Source organism: Corvus kubaryi, unplaced genomic scaffold, assembly GCF_017639235.1.
Source record: "Corvus kubaryi isolate FWS band 111438036 unplaced genomic scaffold, C.kubaryi_AGA036_p1.0 132, whole genome shotgun sequence".
In the NCBI taxonomy this organism is placed as follows: Eukaryota; Metazoa; Chordata; class Aves; order Passeriformes; family Corvidae; genus Corvus; species Corvus kubaryi.
The window spans coordinates 2612358-2632188 of record NW_024580666.1 but is presented as its reverse complement, the minus strand read 5'-3'; the positions used below and the strand labels follow the sequence as shown (position 1 = coordinate 2632188).

Genomic DNA, 19831 nt, shown 5'->3' with positions numbered 1-19831 from the left:
AGAACGATGACTAAGCTGGTCCCTTAAGGAGACAGTGTTCTAATAGCAGCGTAACTGGTGGGAGATTCATAGGTGCGTGTGATGGTTTTTGGACAGCAAAGAGCAAAAGTGCTTGCTAGGGTTTGTTGTCCAGCTTTGACCAGTGTAGGACAATGGATAAAAAATTCAGGTTAAATCCTCACATACAGGTCTGTGGGACACAATGTCAGAAAAGTCAACGTTGGAGAGCGGAGCAAGGAAGTGCAATAGCCCTGACAACCAATGTAGCAGTAGGTCCTAGCATTTTCACCACAAGTGGAGATTTTTAGAAAGGTAAGATATCAGTGAATTCTAACACTAATCAGATCAGGAAACAGCACAAATTGCTGCCACTGTGTCTTAGAGGAATTTGACATGGTGCAGCCTGTTGGCCTTTAGAGGGAAGAAGGGTCAGTTGTACAACTGTACAATTCTTGGTGTCCTGAAGGTAACAAGGAAGAAGGGTATATTTGTAAGCAGTTACTTATTGGCATTTTATATCTTACTGCTTGGTCAAACTTCTCTTGGCTTCTTGCAAGTCTTCATCTCCCAAAACTTTAGTAGTGTAGCTGCTGGCATTCCGCTCTGTTTTATGGAATGTGGGTCTTGACCTCAGGGTGGTTTTGATGCTCCTTAATGAAATGTCAGAGCTCAATGGCTGAAGGCAACAGTGTGGCTGTGTAACAGGTGGGCTACTCCAAGCTATTGGATTTAAAGAAAATCTACTCTATCCAAGCTGAAACCAGGACAGTATCACACAGTGACTTTGCAGATGTTGCAGAGATTTGGAGACTGGTTAGAAATGCAAGGCATTTGCTCTAAGAGTGTCCTGGATTCTGAGATAAGCTCTCCTGCAGATAGATAATGTATGCTTTCATATAGCCAAATCTCGAGCTAACTGTCTATGAGAAATAAGGGCAAGCCATCCTTAGAGGAGGAGGGATTCAGCCCTGACAGTGACCAAGACACATGTAGTGCTGGAGGACAAATGGCAGGGAACTGTGGGATCACTTATGCCTGAGTGTCAATGCAACATCATAACCAAGAGGTCTAGTGTGATTATAGAGCACAGAGGGTGGCAGGGTGTCACGGCTAGAGACTGATCTTAAAGGTAAGACTGGAAGATGTGCAACTGCTGAGGTCAGGGATAATGTCTGGAGACAAGAAAGGTGATGTGGAAAAACTGGAGAAGACTCAAGGAGGAAGCTTGAAAACAGTGAAAGGATCTGAAAACTTAGGATAATCGCAAACCTGATTGATGGATGAAGCCTATTTCAGGAACAAAAAGCTGACTATCAAGGGAGTCCTTTGGTTTAGCAGAGAGAGGTCACAACCAGCAGCCAGAGTGTGTATCACCTGGATTGCTGCTGGATTTGTCTGTTGAATTTCAGCCGTTATAGTGAGTTGACAGAATGATCCTATGCCTCTCTGGGGGAACTCCTTTCCCTAAGAAAGCACCTATCCTGGATTCCAAGTCACATATTCAAGATAGTCTTCCTAGAAAGCCCTTAGAGGGAATGGGACCCCACTACTCGTTCACTGCTGATTTGCTGCGGCACAGGCTTTAGCACTTCTGTAAAGGCTCCGTAGCACAACGTCTGTGAGATGTGGAAGAGGATGGAGAAATTGTCCATTATGGAAGTTTTATGATTGCAAATTCCTCAATGGTAACATGTTTGCTTTGATTATTGTGGTGGGATTTTTCAATGTTAGTCTTTGATGTCTTTTATTTTCTTTTATATTTTAGAATAGTCCTTATCAGCAGCAGAAGATCCTTCTGTAGCATATTTTCAGTGCTGCCATATCGAGACTGTACCCAAGTCGGGTATGTATATTTATACGTGTACTGCATAGTCTTTCTGGGCCTGCATGTAGACCTGATAACAGACACCAGCATGATGGAGGCTAATGCTTTTTACATGTCTGCTCTGAGAAGAGATAAATACTCTTAGGTGTATTTGTCTTGTGGACCATTACCAGGTTAAAACTACAGCTCTCAGTCCCCACTTTATATATATGTGTTGTGGTGTCTTTGATTATTACGCTGGAGAAAACTATCCCCATGAAATCAATGTTCTTGAAAAATGCACTGTTTTTATTGTTTCTTCTGACTTCACTCATCTTTGACAAAACAAAGACCCTAGACAGCACAACTTTAATTGTATAAGCCATCTTAGCTTTCTCATTCTCCCATGCAAAGATGGTGCTACTGTATCTAGATTTTTAGAGCTATAAAGAAATATTTGGATTTAAACAGAATACTTTTTAATTTAATACTTTTAGTCACTGGTCAGATTGTTCAGTCAGTGAAGACACTATTTTGGCCATAGTATTTTACAGGTTCATAGCTGTCCCTGCAGCTCTGCTTTGCATCCCCTGACATGCTGAGACACTGTAGCTCTGATAGAAAAGTTCCTTCGGAACGAAGTAGTTCTCCAAAGACTGAGGAAGCTTTTAGCTCTTTCAGTGAAACCACAGAAGTGGAAGAAACTGGCTTTGGCTGGAAGACATGGCCTCACAGGCTCTGATGGTCAGCTGGGTGCCTTTAGAGGTGCAGTGCAAGGTTGGGGCGGGCAGTGCTGGTGGGCAGCTGCTCTGTGACCCTGGGACAGGGGGGAAAAGCGTGGCCACCACGGCCACTTGCCAGAGACCTGAGAAGTCCTTGTGGCTGACTTAGTGACTGCAGAGCACAAAATTCGTGGGAAATAGCCAATTGATACACTGAGGTGGGTTTGAAAGAGCCACAAATCATCTACAGTCAAATCTATCAACTGTATAAAAGATGAATTTGGCTCATACTTTTCAGCCATCTATTTAGTTCTGGAGAATGATTTGTCGCAATCTCTTTCTGCACCAGTAATTTAAAACAAAGGGAGATTATTTTTATTGCCCAAAGGAAAGGAGGAAGCACCTTTGTTGGAGGGTTGACTTGGTCTGCTCTCTTACAGTAAATTTTAATTAAACTGTGATGACACATCAGGGAAATCCTTGTCAGACTGGCAGATTTGTTCTTTGTTCTTGAGTATACTGTCATTCTTTTATGGTCATCATCCTGTGGAAATTGCCTCTTTATTGAAAATTGAATTATTTTGAAATTCTGATGACTGGTTATACCTTCTAAATTACACCAGTAATGAGCCCAGCTGCAAAACTAAATATTATTTCAGCATGTCATGTCTTGTATTGTGCTTGCACAGCAAGAAGGGCATGGGATGAGAAGGTAGCAATAGCCAATACGCAACAATCCAACCCTGTTCCCTCTGCTAAAAGGCCAAGATTTTTTAAAAATGCCCTCTGTCTTTCTTCCAGAGCATCAGAGGAAGAGAGAAACAATTCAGTGGCACCTCCTTCCAGAAACAGCTGGTGCAAAGAACAGATGAGGCAGTATAGCATAAACTGTGGCCACTCTGTTCAGGCTGCACAATGCTTGCTTACTTGCACATTTTGGATGTTGAAATAGGAGTGGGGAGAGACACTGGATACTCTTATGAAGTACTGTAGTGACAGCATCCTTTAGCTTTGTTTTCTCTGGATCTCTGGATTGCTAATGTCTGTCCCCAGGCAAGACATCCCAACTGGTTTGTGTTCTGCAAACATTGCTGAATAGTTAATGAAAAGAAGCAGGTCATTGCAGGGAGCCATGGGCACATCTGAAATTTGACTGGAGAAAGCCCCGGCAGGAGTGGGAGAGTAGGATGGATGAGCAGGCAGGAGGAACTGTTCTATGTGAGAGGAGCACACAGTGGGGCTGCTGCTGCTTCTTCACCTCTGCTCCAACTCACAGGCACTGTGGCCAGTGAGGAAATCTCCAGGCACAGCTGTTTTGTGGAAGCTGCCAGCCCATGTTGTACTGTAGGCAGTACAGAAGAGCTGTACTCTACCAATGCTCGTAGATACAGTCTGCAGGAGCAGATCCATTATAAAAACATGGTAAAAGGCACTTTCTGAAGTCACAACTCTATGTACCTGTCCTGTGTGGATGGGGCAGCACACTCCTCACCAATGAGGTGCAAGCAGTGTACTGTAGAACTGTGGCCCTCGCCTGCCTGCCCTCCATACAGAGGTCAAACTACAACAGCAAGAACCCTCTCCAAAAACCTCCAAACCATGTTTTTAAGTGGTTGTACCAATACAAATGGAGGTCTGGGCATTGCAGGGAGGAGAGCCATACAAGTACATGAGGAAAATAAGTTTGAGGTGCCCCTGGAATAAGTTTCCTAAATGCTTACTTTTCTTCCTCTGTCTAGACCAGCAGAGCAAGTGTGAGAGCAGACATAGCCGGGTGAAAACAATGTAAGGAAAGCTACATTGCAAGTCAGGAGCTGAAGGAGGTGCTGAGTATCTTGCCTGTTGGCATTCCTTGGCCCGCAGTTTCTCTTGATGTTACAACCCAAAGTCATCAGACCCTAGGCAGGGTTTAGTGGTGGCTAAGGGGAGTGATGCAGGTTGTCTTGCACCTGTGAAAAGACTTGTAACAGTGTTATTGCCTCTGTTCTTAATTTAACAGACACAGAGAAAGATTGTCTGAGTGTTTGGCTTTGATGATGTCTTTATGTATTGGTCAAACCATAACACTTTATGACATACAAAGTCATAGTGTGATGCACAGGTTCAGGCAAGTGCTAGTACTGCAGGTTTGGTTTGTGCAGTTGTCTCTTTTTTCAATGTATTGGAAACCTTAATGGATAAAGGGTTCCTCTTTCTTCTTTAAATATAATATTCTGAAAGAGGTAAGATCGACTTTGTGAACAGTGTTGAAACTTCCTCAGTATCCACTTCATATCTTCCTTGCCACAGATAAGCATTAATCCCCATCTAATTCTATAGATGGGCAGAAAATTGGAGGTGTTGACCTCCCATTTTTATCTGAGGTGCACCCTGTGCATCCCCTGATGCTGCTGTGGCACACACCTCTGTCAGAGGTTGGTTGTCACTGTGGAAGCTCACAGCGAGCAAAGTTGAGCCTTGATACTGTTCCACTTCCAGGGCAGGGGAACACGCCTCAGGTCTACAGCACGTAGCTGTCCTATGACACACACCCTCAGCACAGGCATATAAACCCACATGCTGACCTGCTCTGGGCCCTCAGAGGGGATTTGTGTCATGGCAAACCAAAGAGTGAAGCCATGGATTAAATAAGACTTGAAGGAATTACTCACTTGGAGATGGGCTCCAGATGGTTTGAGATGAATTGGATTTCAGGCCTTTGAGACAGGAGACGGGGATGAGACACAGCAGATATTATCCTTTTAGCCATTAGGCAGGTCATGCTCTGGACGCTTGAGTCCCCAAAGAGGAACCATTACAGCCACAGTCTTCAGGAATGTTCCTGCAGATTTCTGCCCGCCCCATTCCCCAGCATGGTGTGTGCAAGGGCACTCTGTGGACCCACCGTGTAGCCCCAGCCAGGATGGAGAAGAACCAGGTTCAACTCTGCTTACCCTGGAAAAAGCAGATATCCTGGGCAGGGGAGGAGGGAATCTGTTCTCCATTGCTTGCCAGCTCTTGAAGCTTTTCTAGGCACCACTTCTCCATCAGCTTCCAAGGAAACAACTCTGGCAGTGCCCACAGACATCAAAGTTGCTCCATGTGGCCAGCAGGACACGGTGGCCTGCAAAAATGCTCTGCATATGCTTGCAGCCAAGTGAGAACAATCCAGTCCTCATTAGTATAGCCTAAGCCATTTCAAAAAAGGACAATGGTGGTGTATGTCTGTCACTGTTAGAGGTATAATAAAGGAGGAAGAAGGTACCGTGTTGTTTTTCTCCCCAAGAATAAAAGCTATTGTGGTTAGTTGGGTTTATAGTTCTGTTGTGTGGGTTGTTTTTTGTCTTTGGCACACACCGTTATGCTCCATGATTTCAAAACGTGTTTTGGAAAAGGGACTTTTTAGGCTTGTTTTTATCAATGGCAAAAGCATTCACAGATTGAAATCGTACCTATTCTGATGATATATTTTGTGATGTTGTAAGAACTCTTTTAAGAGCTTTCAAGTTCCTGTGAAGTCCTGTCCAGAAGATTAATCTGGAGAATCTGGGGGAGGAGGAGAGCTGGCGGTGTGACACAAATGCAGCACTGCAGCCTGGTTAGTCTTACATGGAACATTCAGACCTGGGCTTGCAAGTGACTGCCTGACAGCAGGGCTGGAGGTGATGAGCTACAGGACAGAAAACTCAGAGCATCAGATAGTGCACATCCTTTTAAAAATGGCCAGTTCATCTCATCTTTTATTCTTCGTGGCACTGAATTCATTAAGTGGTTAGAAAGTTACCTGCAGCAGGCATAGCTGCTGAATATTCCTGTCTTGACAAAAATACAGGTATTCATCTGACGAAACTTGCCTCCAGCTAAAGGAAATAATGCAGTATGAGTAATCAAATGGATTGAAGCCCAAGAAACAGACCGTTCTTCTGAAGTAAAGCAGCAAGTCATTAGATAAAAAGAATGTGTGTCCTTCTCAGAAATGCTACTAAACCAGCTTCATCCAGTTTCTAAAGATAAATCACTGCTGAATTTAACTTGGAATTTAACTAAATGCTGACCGGAACAATAATGTGTTCAATGATGCCAGGAGCAAGAGGTTTTCAATACCATCACCCCAGATAATACCTAACCAAAATGATCTGTTAGTCCATAGCCCTGGCATTCCGAACAGCCTTCTTTACCTGAACTCTGCAGTCTTTGTTCATATTTAGTGTTTAAACTGGGTAAGAAAGTCATATGCAAAATGAGGCGAGAAGAAGGACTCATGTGAGGTTGTCGTGCTGCAGTCAGTTATTTGGCAGGTTAGTGAGTGTAGAAAATGGGGCAATATTTACAGGAGAAATTAGAGCATCTAAATTGCCATATGGATAGTAGCAATAAGCAGACAGCAAAGCAGGATACTCTGTTACATCCTTGCTGTTCTTCCCCAACAGATTTTGTATGCGAGGCAGTTTTGATTAAGTCATCAATCTTGAGTGCTTTTCCTGAGCATTTATCATTCTGTAGGCCTGGGGAAGAACAACTATCTCTTTTTAGCCTGTGACAGGGAAACTGAAATATCTCTGCTTTTCTTTACCATCGCCCATTTTCCCTACTTCTCGCAAATTGAACAAAAAATGAAACCAAGCACATACTAGCTTTACAGAAAGGCACAAATCTGAGCCTTTTTTTCTCACAACAGGACATTTCAAAACTAATCATTTCATGTATGAATTTTATAGAGCCACCATTGCTCATTCTTGTGAGTTGCCCTGTTCCCTTAGGTTGAAATTAACCAATAAATCTCCAAAAGCTAATAAGTTTAAATTTTGAACTTTAACTCTCTGTTGGGCAAAACATCAGGAAAAGAGCTGGCATGCTGACAGCTAAGTATCTTTGGAGAGAGAAAAAGGAGGCTGGCCCATTAGAGCCATCTTTCCAGGAGTTTTTTTGCTCCTCCCTGTAAATTGCAGCTGGAGTTGTTCTAGCAACACTAATGGCATTAGGATCTGAAAGCTCTTGATCAATTATAGCAGGCAGCCTCAGGCAGCGGGAGATCTGCTGCTGGACTGACTGGCAGTGCGGCTTTTCCAGAGCTGTCATTGTCCTTGTCTTCATAAACAGAGATGATAAGTAGGAATTATTTACACTGATGGGTGAGAACGGCATCTTTTCTTGATGTCTCATGAACCTCTTTTGCTTTTAGAATAAATCTTAACAGTCAGGAATAGCTAAGCATAAAATATAGGCACAGAAGGCTGACATCTCTAAACAATAATTATCAGATTCCTTTTTGCAATAAGCAGAAGGCTTTTTCATGTATCTAGAAGTCTGTTTAATATTTCATGGACTCCTAAATTATTCACAGGTTAGAGTGCTCAACTGTTGCTGTCATTTAAAGAGCAAGTGCCCAGCAGGAGTGTTGCATGAGACTTTGTAGATCACGTCAAAGCATAACATTTGGTTCATTAAAGAAGTGTTATACTTCCAAAGGTAACAGCATCCAATTTATACTCTCTTAATCCTGGCCTGGCTAGTAAAAGACAGGATGAGATTGCTTGTTTGGATCCTTATCTATCTGCTCAGTAAAACTTTTCACCATCTGACAACAAATCTGGGATCCCATGTCACCTGGTATGGTTCCAAGAAAATCTGTGAACTCTGTTAGATGGAGAAACTGTCATTTTTTTCTTGCTAAGGAAACTATCCAGTCTGGCTGCTCAGGAGGCTGCTGGTCTCACTCCCAAGGCCAGAGATTTTCACTGCTGGGACTGAAACCCCTTCACAGCAGGAGGCTCCAGTGTCCCCATGGGTTCCCACTTGACTCCTCACACACCCCATTCAGACCAGATTTCTTCACCAGTTCAACCCCAGGTTTCCCATGGCAAAGACTCAGATGTCTCATTCCATACAGCCGCTTACTCACGGTGCAGTAACACAGAAACAGCTCAAGCTGGTGCCTCTGAGGAGGATCCCCAGCCAAGGAGCCCCTGGGCTTTTACACCCTCACAGTCTCCCAGAAGTCTCCTCATCCTCCTGAGTCTTTGGCTCCTGCCCCCCTGCTCTCTGTGTCCATCCACCTCACTGGCTCATGGCCTTTATCTCCTTTGTTATCTCGCTGTGTTTCCCAGTGTCCATTCACCTGGCTGGTGTTACCCACCTCCCCGCCCTCTGTTATCCCAAAGGCTGGCAGTTCACAGCCTCCCTTCTCAGGCTCCTACCTGGAGCTCTGCATCTCAGTCTGCATCTCAGTCTGCAGCTTGTGAGCCTGGCTACTTGGACCAGATGTATTCCTCAACATTCTGCAGTCATGGGTAACTAAGACAATACATTTTGTTTTGAGGGTAGTTTCTAACGCTGCTCAGCCTTCCAGAAATGGTATCCATGAATAGAATACTAGAGCTTGACATTGATGTAAACCAGGGTAGCTCCCCAAACTTTGTCAGAAACTGGAATCTAGTTTTTTGCCTCCTAAGGAAATGTTATCCCTGATCTTCTCATTTTCTCAAGCTTTCCCTGCTCAAATAAGGTGAAGGTAGTAAAATTAAGTTCCCATGGTTCATTTTTGGTTTTGGGTGTCTGCTTGAATTCCTTGAAGTTTCTTAAACAGCAATTTTGGAAATAAAGCAGGAAAATCAAAACTGAGGAAGAGGAGGTAGGAAGTTTTCTTTATTTAAATGCCTCTTTGGCAAGGACTGTCTTTCCTACTCTGCATTTTCTAAGCACTGCTTACTACTGGATATTGGTTTGTGCAGTTCCTGAGTCCCACTGGTAATTTAAATAACTTAAACACAGTGAAAGCTTGATTTGGTTTTTTATGTGAAGTGCCTGTCCTCCATATGCTTCTGCCTTGCAGAGCCCCTTGGCTGTGGTGCCGTGCCAAGGACATGTGTCCTAAAGAATCTGGTGGCAGTGGATGGCTACACTGGTGCAGTGGCTTTACCCAAACAACCATCCTGACCCTTCCCCAGGCACAACTCACCCTTTTGGAGTGGGCTAAGGGAAAGCATCCCCCAGATCTTTCCTAGTTGTTCTTGGGATGTTGGGGCTGTGGGGAGGAAGCAGCTGTGCTGAGACTCCCCCCAGCAGCGGGCTGGCAGCCTTTGGGCTTGCTGTCCCAGCAAGAGCTTTGCTGAGGGATTCTTGAACTCTTTGTCTTTAATAGGAGTGAGGGAAAATAAATAAAGGCTTGTCATGCAAAAGTTTTATTAGCTTGCTGTAGGTCATACTGATAGGGAACTCAAAAAGGATACAGTAAAGTTGCTTAGGAATTCCTTATGAGGTGTTAACCAAGATCTTTTATGAGAGAGAGGAGGATGTGTATAAGCCAGGGTGAGCCTTTCCGTTTATACACTCATAAGAAACTGCACATTGTTTAGCACTGATTTTCCTCAAGAGAGAGAGTTTAATTCTCTGGTTTATGGACAGTTTTCTCTCCAAACAGAATATTTTATTACTCCATTTTACAACACAAGCAGTCATATACTATCGAGAAATACAGAGCATATGTAGAGAAGGGGAACACCCCAAGTGGCCTTTGCAAAACAGGGAGAATTACTGCAGTGTTGCAGTAAGGTCCTGAAAGGAGAGTCCTCTTTGGAAACATCAAAAAGATGAGGAAATGGAGGCATTAGTGTCCATCGATCTTCAGCTAATGTCCAGGAATCATTCCTGTGTGTGCTTGCACTTGCCAGCTGACCATGCTCCCTGCTTCAAAAGCTCTGATTTCTTTCCAGTCCCCAGAGCTGGCCTTTATTTTTTAAAGCTGCTGTGCTGACTCTTCAAAGCGTGATGGATTTCCATTTGATGAATGGCAGAGTTATCCGTCCATGTCTGTTAATTACATGGAAAAATTTCTCCATTACATGTTTTTAGAGTTGTAACAGCATTATTTATTGCTCTGTGTCTGTAAGGTCTTGAGTGGAATGAAACTACACTATTCTGGTGTCAGGTGGTTCAGATATTTGTTTTCATTTTGGGGTTCAGAGGCTTCCTCAAATTGTGTGTTTGTTTCATAGATAAGACCTGCTGAAATAGTTACAATTTGGCATTTATCTCTTGGAGAAATAGCTCCCTTAAGCACTTTCTGCGCAGGAGCAGAGAGGCTAATACCATGCTTCTGACAGAGGGTTATTTTTACATAATTATTTGTCCAGCCCCTCAGTAACATGATATCAGGAAACAAGAATGATAATATGACACTGTGCTAAGTGAACTCCAATCAAGAAACTAAGAGGACTTTGTTGGGATTAGAAACTTGATACAATCTTTTCCTTTGTCACTGAAGTATGTTTTCCAGCAGATAGATGTGTTGGATTTTTCCAGCAGTGAGGTACATGACATACTGGGGACTCAGGATAGCAGTGCTTCAGAGAAATAAAATGTGTGATAGGTTGGAGAGGAAAGACAAGGAAAGAGGGTGTGTTGTATGTCAGAGCAGGAGATAGCCCAGCCCTGCGACTGGGTGAAGAGCCTGCGGGGCTCTCCCGGCCTCCATGTCAGCATCTCTCCCACGCAGAGTTTTGAGCACAAACTTGGACCTCGGCAGCAATCAGCCAGGAAAATACTGCAAGATAAATATTATGGAGTTCTGTACAGCTGTCACTAGTGAAGCACAAATTTGTTCCTAGTCTTTTTTACCTTTGCTCACATTTTATCATGAGGCTAAAGCATGGGATACAGTCTGCTTGTCTCAGGCATCTCATTTATCTCCAAATGGAAGATGCCAGGTGGGTCAGTCCTTTTAAAGTAGATCCCCAAGTTTCCATGCCAGGGTCAGGGAGAACTGGGTTTCTCCTGTCAGTCTCCAGCAGCAGAGTCACTGGGCTTTTGCCACTCTCCTGTGTTCTTGGAGGAGCAGGAATCCTTCCTGGAATCTTCTATGAGAAATTACCTCTGTTTCATGGGTATGTGGCCTGGGAACATCTGCTGGCCAGATACATGGCAGTCAAGTGTTCAGGCTGGATTGGTGTATCTCACCTGAAGTGGATATGACTTCTAGTTCCTTCCCAGTGCCAGGTTCTGTCACAGGTACCCAATGAAGAGGAACCTTGCTATGCATCGTAGGTGGGGTATGAGCTGCAACCATGAGCAAAGTGGGGGTTTTCTCTGTTAAGTGTTTGGAACACACACTTTGGGAAGCACAACACGAGTGCTTCCCATAGGAAGAGTTGTCTGATCTGTGCTTTGCATTGGCATGTCTGGATTAATGCTGCACCTTATTTCAGCACTGGTGGTGGGAGGTGAACAGGGCACATGTATTAAGAGCTTTTTCTGCTCTTCTTTGCTTCTCAGGGATATGAAGCTGGATGGTGGACGCCAGTGCCATTCTACTGGAGTGTGTCTGAAAGACATAATTGGTCTTGAAGGTGTGGAGCTCGGAGCAGATGGGAAGGTGGGGATGCTTCAGTTCCTACTCCCTTACATTTTATTTTGTAAGGGGAAAAAATGGCTTAACTAATAACAAGTGCAAATATAATGCGCAGTGTAACCCAGTAGTTAAAGCACAGTATGTGCAACTGTAAATAAGCTTAGCAGAAATTCATGAGGACTGCCCAAGCTGTCAATGCAGACAACTCTGTATCCTTGAAGAAATTTGCCTCTGGCAATATCCAAGTCTGTAAAGCGTTACTGAATTACACAGCCTTCCCCTGGCTCTAGTAGGAGGTATCACTGCAGGGTATATTGTTAGGAGCTTGAAAATAATTTCTGGTGAGAGTTGTAGCTGTAATCCTGTTTGCTTTCAATTGTATGTAATAACATTTTGCTTAATAATATATTTTTCCAAAGAGCAGGAAGACAGTAGCACGAATCTGATGAGTCTTTCAAAATCCAAGAGTTCATTCTCTTGAATAGAATAAGCAAATATGAATCTTTAGGGAAATGATACATTTTAAGGAAATATGTAGAGGAGAGACAGTTTTGATCATAGAAGAAAATTCTATGATCTATGTTTCTTCCTGAAAGCTGATTTACTTTCGACAGTTCAGTTTGCTGTCATATATGGATTTAAAGGCCCTGGGTCAATGCTGCTACAGGTTGTGCTCACCTAACCAGGTGTCAGGCCAGACTACAGGCTGTAAATTCCTGAGGACAATCTGTCTGCCTATAAATAATGAAAGCTCACATTTTTTATTTGATACCTGTTCTGACCTCCTCGTAAACCAGTCTAGAGTCTCAGGCTCGGTTTTTTCCTTCAATGCAATGTTATTTCTGGAAAATAAGCCAACAAGAAGCAAGGCATAGCTTTTTCTTGGCCAGGAGTACAAGCAGAGAATCACTGCACTCTAAAAATAATTTTGTCACAAGTTACTCATTCACACTTAGTCCATGTTGGGGGGTAGTAAATGATCCCCCACAACCATTGCTGTGAACTGGAGCTCACTTATTACATCAATAAGACTCTGCCAGACGAAGCCCTAAGGAAGAAAAATAGCAGAGAAAGTGCTTCAGTTTAGCAATGTTTAAGTGATTTGCCTCTGTGAGCTGAGGGACCTATACAGATGATGCTAGTTCAGTGAAGAAGCTGCTGAAATGTGGTACAGAGAAGGCCCACTGGAAAAAGCCTGACCAAACTGACATATTTTTAAATCTGACCCTTGAGTAGGATTTGGTAAATCCAGTGTATTAGAAGTTGTGTGTATGTGTGTTTGTTTTGCTGAAGAATTAATGCCTTTGCAAAAGCAGTTTTTGCATGGATAAACTGACTGCACTGAAGCAAATGTAGGTGACTGGTTTTTATTATCTGTGCCTAACTACTAAATCCAGAAAATCCTCCATTAATTTGGCTTCTCTTGATTCCAGTTGGAATGCACCAAAGGCATCCCACTGCATCCAAGCTGGGCTGAAAGTAACTCTGTCCATTTTTTTTTTTTTTTTAGACAGTTTCTTACACACAGTTCCTATTTCCCACCAATGCTCTGGGAACTCGGAGAAACACGATAGATTCCACCTCATCTTTCTCCCAATTCCGCAATGCAAGCCATCGTAGCCTTTCTTTGGGAAGAGCTAACAGCACCCAGGGAAGCATTGATGCAGGTAACTTCTCAAGTGGCTTGTTTTAATATCCTTGGGTACCCTGATGGTAGGCAGTTATTGCAAAGGACTGATGTGTTTCAGCCCCCCATTAGCTTAAACTAAGTAAAATATAGTCTTGTGTTGTGGGTGGAACACAGTTCATTCCCTATTTGCTTAGAAAGCTTGCTTGTGGGGGATGGAAAGTTAAATACACAAGCACGTTGGTTGTATTGACAGCCCCGATGGCACCCGACGTGCCTCCTCCTGTCATCAGCATTGTTTGTTCCTCCTGCTTCAGGCTTATCCTTACCTTCCTTTGCTATGGAAAATTTACAGTGGCAACACAGTAGTCATAAGCTGAAGGTGTAAATTCCACTTGTGACCTTTGTTAGGCTGGAAAGGGCTGTGTTTACAAAACCGGACATGAAACATAAGCCAAAGCACTATATGCTTCAGATATTTTGGCATGATAAATGAGATGAATCAAAACATTTGCTTGAACAGATGAAAACTTGTTGCTGGGAATAAAAGTCATTGTGGAGCTTTATATAATTCTGCAGTTCTCTAAGCCCTAAATTCACATTTACCAGGTAATTCATAAGCTGTAGGTCCTCTATATCTTGGCAGATCACCTTAGTATAGAAATGCTTAGAGTTGTCAAAATTTAGAGCAATTTTTCATGTCTTTAAAAAGTCTTGAATGGAGATAATATTGTGCATTATCTGTGAACTCGCTTGCCACTTCTGTTAAGTCCGGAGATTTCTTGATGTAATTAATTCATTTCTTCTATATCTAAACTGTTGTTTTATAGGTAGTGACCTGGGAGACTTTGTTGAATACGACCCAAATCTTTTAGATGATCCCCAGTGGCCATGTGGCAAACATAAGCGGGTTTTAATATTTCCTTCATATATGGTAAGTGATTCTGTGTAGGACAGAGAAATTCTGGTAACAAAATTCTGAAGGTTGAGGTTTCATTTGGCCGCATTTTAAGAAGACTATTATTATTTTTAATCTACTAATAAGAGCTGTTCAGAATGCTTTGTTCTAAATGACAGTTACTTCTCGAGACATGTTAAAACAAACTCATCGAGGTATTACAAAAGCAAACGCTTTTATTACCACTGTATTTCATAAATGCTTTAGATGAAAGGCTTGCTCAAACAATGCACCCATTCATTGGCATTTAGAGGAAAATATATACTTCCTCAAACTGGCATCTATTACAAAACAGGAGGATGCCCACTGGGGTTTTTCTGAAGTCATGAAGCTATGCTGTGTTTTGATGCTAATCATTCACTTCTCTGAACAGCTTTGTTTCCCAGGTATTTATTTCACCATGGGATAGTTCTTCCTTTGATTGCAGCAATTGTGAGCAGAGTCTGTATATTTCTCACTATATCCAAACCCATAATGATACAGACACATAACTGTTCCATGGTCTGTCCTCTGACTAAATGTTTCCTTGGTGACAGACTTTTGTTGCCTTTTTTTTTGGTTCCTCCAAAAACTGTTTTGGCAGGACTGTTGCAAGATGCAGGGTAGTCATACACATGTGAGCATGTATCTGTCTGGATTATACATCCAGAGTAATAGTAGGCAGTAGAGAAAAGATTCTACTTTTTTTTTCCCCCAAAGTGGTGACCTCTACTACTCTTTTCTCTGTAAAGATATGATAGGATTTGAAACACTGAGGTCTAAAGTGTTGTCCATGTTCTTGTTTAATTTGGAACAGAAGACATGATTTAAGAAACTGCTAATGTATGTAAAGATACAGCCTTGGTATGTTCTTATCTGCCCCCACCCCGGGGGTAGTTTGGCTCTTGGGTGCTCCTTCTTCAAAATAAGCTCTGTGTTTCATGTAGGTTGAAGATTATCTCCATGCTAGCAGGAATGTTCTGTCTGTTGCACACAGAGGCTTAACTGAGTTCTGAGGCTGTGTTTATGCTAGATTTTCAAATGGGAAGTCCAGAATGTCCTCTGCTTACTTGCTGCCAGTTTTCCTTTAAGGGTTGGCAAGTTATTTTTTGGCTGCCAACCCACAAAGTGGCAACCTTTTATAGCAGCTACATCTGTGTGGGAAGATATTTGTCAGGTTTTGATATGGTTACTGGACAGGGAACTATCTTCCCTCAAGGAGAAAGACATTATTAGCCAACATCCACAGGGAACATAGCTTTAGCAGTCATGGCTCTGCTTCTGACCTTCCTCAGGCTTCGAGTGTCTGCCAGGCAGTACAGGTCCCCATGGATCACCTGAAATCTTTGATCCCTTTGTAACTTGATGTTGTCGTGGACATGGTTAAATGAGTCAAACAGGGGCAGCCAGGATGGCATCCCGCAAGGGAGTTCTCCACCCAGGAGTGGGTGTTCAGTGCCATTCTTCTCCACATGCTGGTTAACCACAGCATTTCAAAGTCTTGTATTTGTACTTCTATTGTGAAAAAAAGGAGCTGCCAGGGGTATGACTAGATGCCCTAAAGGTGAAAAATGGACTTCAAGGACAATTGTTAAAATCAGTGTCAGTGTTTATCTAGAATATATTTGCATCGACAGGGATCTCCCTGCTTTTTAATTTTCTCTGGGGATTAATTACTGCTGTGTCTGGAATAATGTCTTATTTCACAGTTGAGGGGTCTTTTCCTGAATTTGCCTTCCAGATATCACCTTTTCAGCACTGTCTGAGGGTCTGTGGGACGCCCGTCTCCCTTTCTGTAGGCAGGTACTAATCTAAGAAAGCATTGAAGGACATTAAGTGCTCTGTTTCTTTTGTTGAGGGGAATCACAGGGAGGTGCCAAGGTCTCTCTCAGCTGGGGTTTTGCCTGCCCGCAGCCAAAGCAGCATAGCTGTGATGCCATGCAGGAGCTGCATGGCTTTGCAAGAAACTGAGGGGCGGGTGGTTGTTCTTCAGTGCTCAGCTGAAAGATGTGACAAGGTGCTGGTGCTTCCTTCAGCTGGAAGAAGGGAAAAAAGGTAGTGCTGGAGTGTCCTGGGAGCTTGTGGGTTAAATAGGGTTTTGCAGTTTGGGCAAGGGCTTGTGCATACAGCTGGTGAATCTAAGGCCATACTGGCTATGCAGGAGAATTTACTCACATTTGTTTTAGACTTTCCTGACTCTACTGCATTCCCTCTCCCTCTCTCTGCAGTTCACATCAGTGTGAGCAGGAGCATAATCGGCTGATGATTTCAAGTCATCTTCCCCCCCCCCCCCCCACCCCCCCCAGTATAAAAATCAGTGCACACTACAATTAAAGCACATTGCAGTCTGGGGGCCAGCGAGAGAACTGTGGTCTTTTCCTGACTCTGCACAGCCACTGCAGCAGTGCCAGACCTCTGCCAAATGACCGCAGAGGCCGGGAGCAGCCGCTGGTCCTGGGCGGAACGTGGCTGTAATTGCTGCCTCTCGCAAGCGCCAGAGCAGCTGAGAGCGGCTCTGATGTCAGCGCCCAGCATTTTGTTGTGCGTGGAGAGCCGCAGCTTGTAATTAAAGTTTCGTTACTTGGCCAGGATTTAGCATTAATGCTTGACAGCTGCAAGCTTGTAGATACTCCCCTCACCCCTCCTTATGGATATCAGAGCAATTAATGGGGGGAAGGTGTGGAAGAGGAGTGGATGCTGGGCTGCGGCACTGCCTGCGGGATAGAGCTGCATGCACTGATATTACTCCCATGAGTCTGGCTTGTGCTTTGCAGGTCAGGATTTCTCTGCTGGGAAAGCTCTGTTGAGGTCTGTGTGAATGCTGCATCAGTAAACACTGCAGGCTTTATCCTGAGGCATAAGACAGACAAAATGTGTGGTCTGGCTTGGAGTTTACTCAGAAATACATGCAACTGGCACTCTATGTGCTCAATTTTTGTGGAGCCCAAGTTTATCATCACTGTCATTGACTTTATAGTCTTTTAATTTTACTGAGCTGAATTAGCCCTGACTCTTGGTGAGGAGTGTTAGCTACAAGTCCTCAGCTGTTTTCAAGGAGGAGCTGAACTTCCTCCTTGAAGATAGCTGTGGAGAAGAAGTGCTTTTGGTTTGGTCTTTTTTTTTTTTTTTCTGTAGGGAAGTCCCAGGCTTAAAAGAGCATACACTTTCCTGTCCCGTTTCTAAAAGTAATACCCACAAATTGCCTGTCATAGGACAATTTTGACAGTATTCTTCAATACTTTCCCAACACAAACTCTACAGCTTCAATTAATTGTATTAGTTATATTTAAACTCTGGTCAGCCCTGGAGAAATTATTTCATTTTGTGTTGTCTTTGTAGGAGAGTCTGCAATCTCTGCTGCAATATAAACAGTAAGAGGTAGAAAAAAATCTTGCTGGGGGGTGGGGGGGAAGGGAAACATCATGTCATGCTTAACAGATGTCTTCCTGGCTGATACTGCTGAAACAGGAATTCGTGCAGATTCTTAAATCTCTCTAGAACAGGAACTTTATCTACCCGACTGAGCATTAATTTCTTTCCTCGAATCCCATGTTGACTAGCATACGTGCGGACTCATCAATGCCCCCTGGTCTCTCTGCATTCTTTCCAGCAGGAACGCCTTCTGTGCTGAACTAGAAAACTCATTCACAACAGGCTTGAGGTGATCCTCCAGTCCTGCTTTTGTTGGTAACACAGAAACACAGGAGCATGTTAGCTGGTCACTGTGTGCTGCCAAAACTTACAGCAAAAGAAGAAAAGCCCAGATCAGCAGCACGTTGACTTTGAGTGACCCTCCTGTAGTTGCATCCCTGTAATATCCATCCATCTGTTCTCAAGGGGTACACGTGGAATTAGGTTTGGGTACTGAACTACGATGTCACTGTGTTGGTTTAATAATATAAAAATAAATTGACATCTCCACAGCACTAATAAGAAAAGCATGTCACAAAAGTCTGCAGAGCTGTTACAGTGCCTGTCTGCCAGCCTGCACTTGCCAGGTACCGCTGTAGCAGCGAGCACAGCCAGGCTGCATTATTTAATATTAGTCCTCCAGTGTGATTTTCAAATTAGAACTGCTTGCTGCCCTGGCCCTTTGGTCTAACAAAAGCCCTGCATGATGATATAATGCATTTGGTCTCTCATTCCCCCATTCTGTCTTTCATGAGGAGCACCAAGGTCAGGAAGACTCTGCTACAGCCAGTGTCCTTCAGTGCTGTCACCCTGTTCTTCGAGCCACTTCCGTAGTTGTATATTAAGTATCTCCAGACTGCTTTTTTATCAGCTGCTGACATTGTACCCAAAAGTCTCAGGGAGCAGAGGATTGCAATGGTAGATAATAGTATTTAAACCCTGTGCTCTATACATTTGATGCTATGTTTGGCTGAGACTCCAACAAACAATTATTTTGTAACAATGACACACTGTATTAATTGAGAATAATTCCAGAGTGTTAACATTATAAAATAAACTGGTGTCCTTCCATGTATTTAATTTCAAAGAGGCAGTTTTGAGACTATTTGCCTTGTGAAATTCAAAATCTTTCAGTTTAAGGTCCTTGAATGTTAATAACTTCGTAAAAACAGAAACATCTTATTTTAGTCTATCTTTTCCTTTTTTAGAATTTTAACTATAATTCGGAATCACTCCCGTTTTCCATCACAGTTTAAAGTCTCTTCACTATCAGGAATTCCCATATATATCCATCATAAGCCATAAGTATATGAATTAGGTTACTGGCAGTTGATAGGTACATAGCTGGTCACTTATGGGATGCATTAGTCAGAGAATGCAGAGTCACTGACTTCTTTTCACTTCTTGTGTGGCTGAGAACTTATCAGTGACCTACTGAAAGTCTGTTTCAGGTATCAGTCTTCCATCTGCTCTCTGTGGAGTAGATTTGTCAGGGGTACACAGTAACAACAGCTGAAGAGAGCCTATCATATATCTTTCATTTTATTCACCTATTTTATTCTGATTTTATCCTTCTTAAGCTAAGAGATAGAGGCATCCAAGGCTGGATCATCTTTTACTGGTGGCATGCCAAAGTAGGATTTATTTTCAACAATATTTCATTCCTGTCAGTCTTTCCAACCATTTCAGGAATCCTCTCTCCTCCCATATTTATGAAACTATATATACAGCTTTCCTATGAGAAAGCAGCTGCTTGAAAATGCTTGTGAGTAACACACGAGCTGAGCTCCAAGTTCAAAACTGCCAGCCACGCAAAAAGTGTGCAAAGTAGAGACTTGGGCTGAAGCGTTTATCACGCTGTCCAGGCATCTGTCAGCTACCATATATCAAGGCTTTCATTTGTCTTGTGCCTTCCATGGCCAAACTAAAATATACATACACAGATTTGTATACAGAGAACGTAACAGAGCCCACGAAGGAGTATTGCTGAATGCTGAACTGAAAT

General features: G+C 43.1%; 1 protein-coding gene across 1 annotated transcript in view; it reads left to right on the top strand.

Annotated features, from left to right (window-relative positions):
- Positions 1 to 19831, top strand: part of CABLES1 (Cdk5 and Abl enzyme substrate 1) — a 74751-nt gene that overhangs the window by 44978 nt on the left and 9942 nt on the right. The window contains exons 7-10 of the mRNA XM_042029239.1: positions 1766 to 1843; positions 11776 to 11875; positions 13362 to 13518; positions 14309 to 14412. Of these exons, the coding sequence (XP_041885173.1) occupies positions 1766 to 1843; positions 11776 to 11875; positions 13362 to 13518; positions 14309 to 14412 (439 nt within the window). The remainder of the gene's footprint in view (positions 1 to 1765; positions 1844 to 11775; positions 11876 to 13361; positions 13519 to 14308; positions 14413 to 19831) is intronic.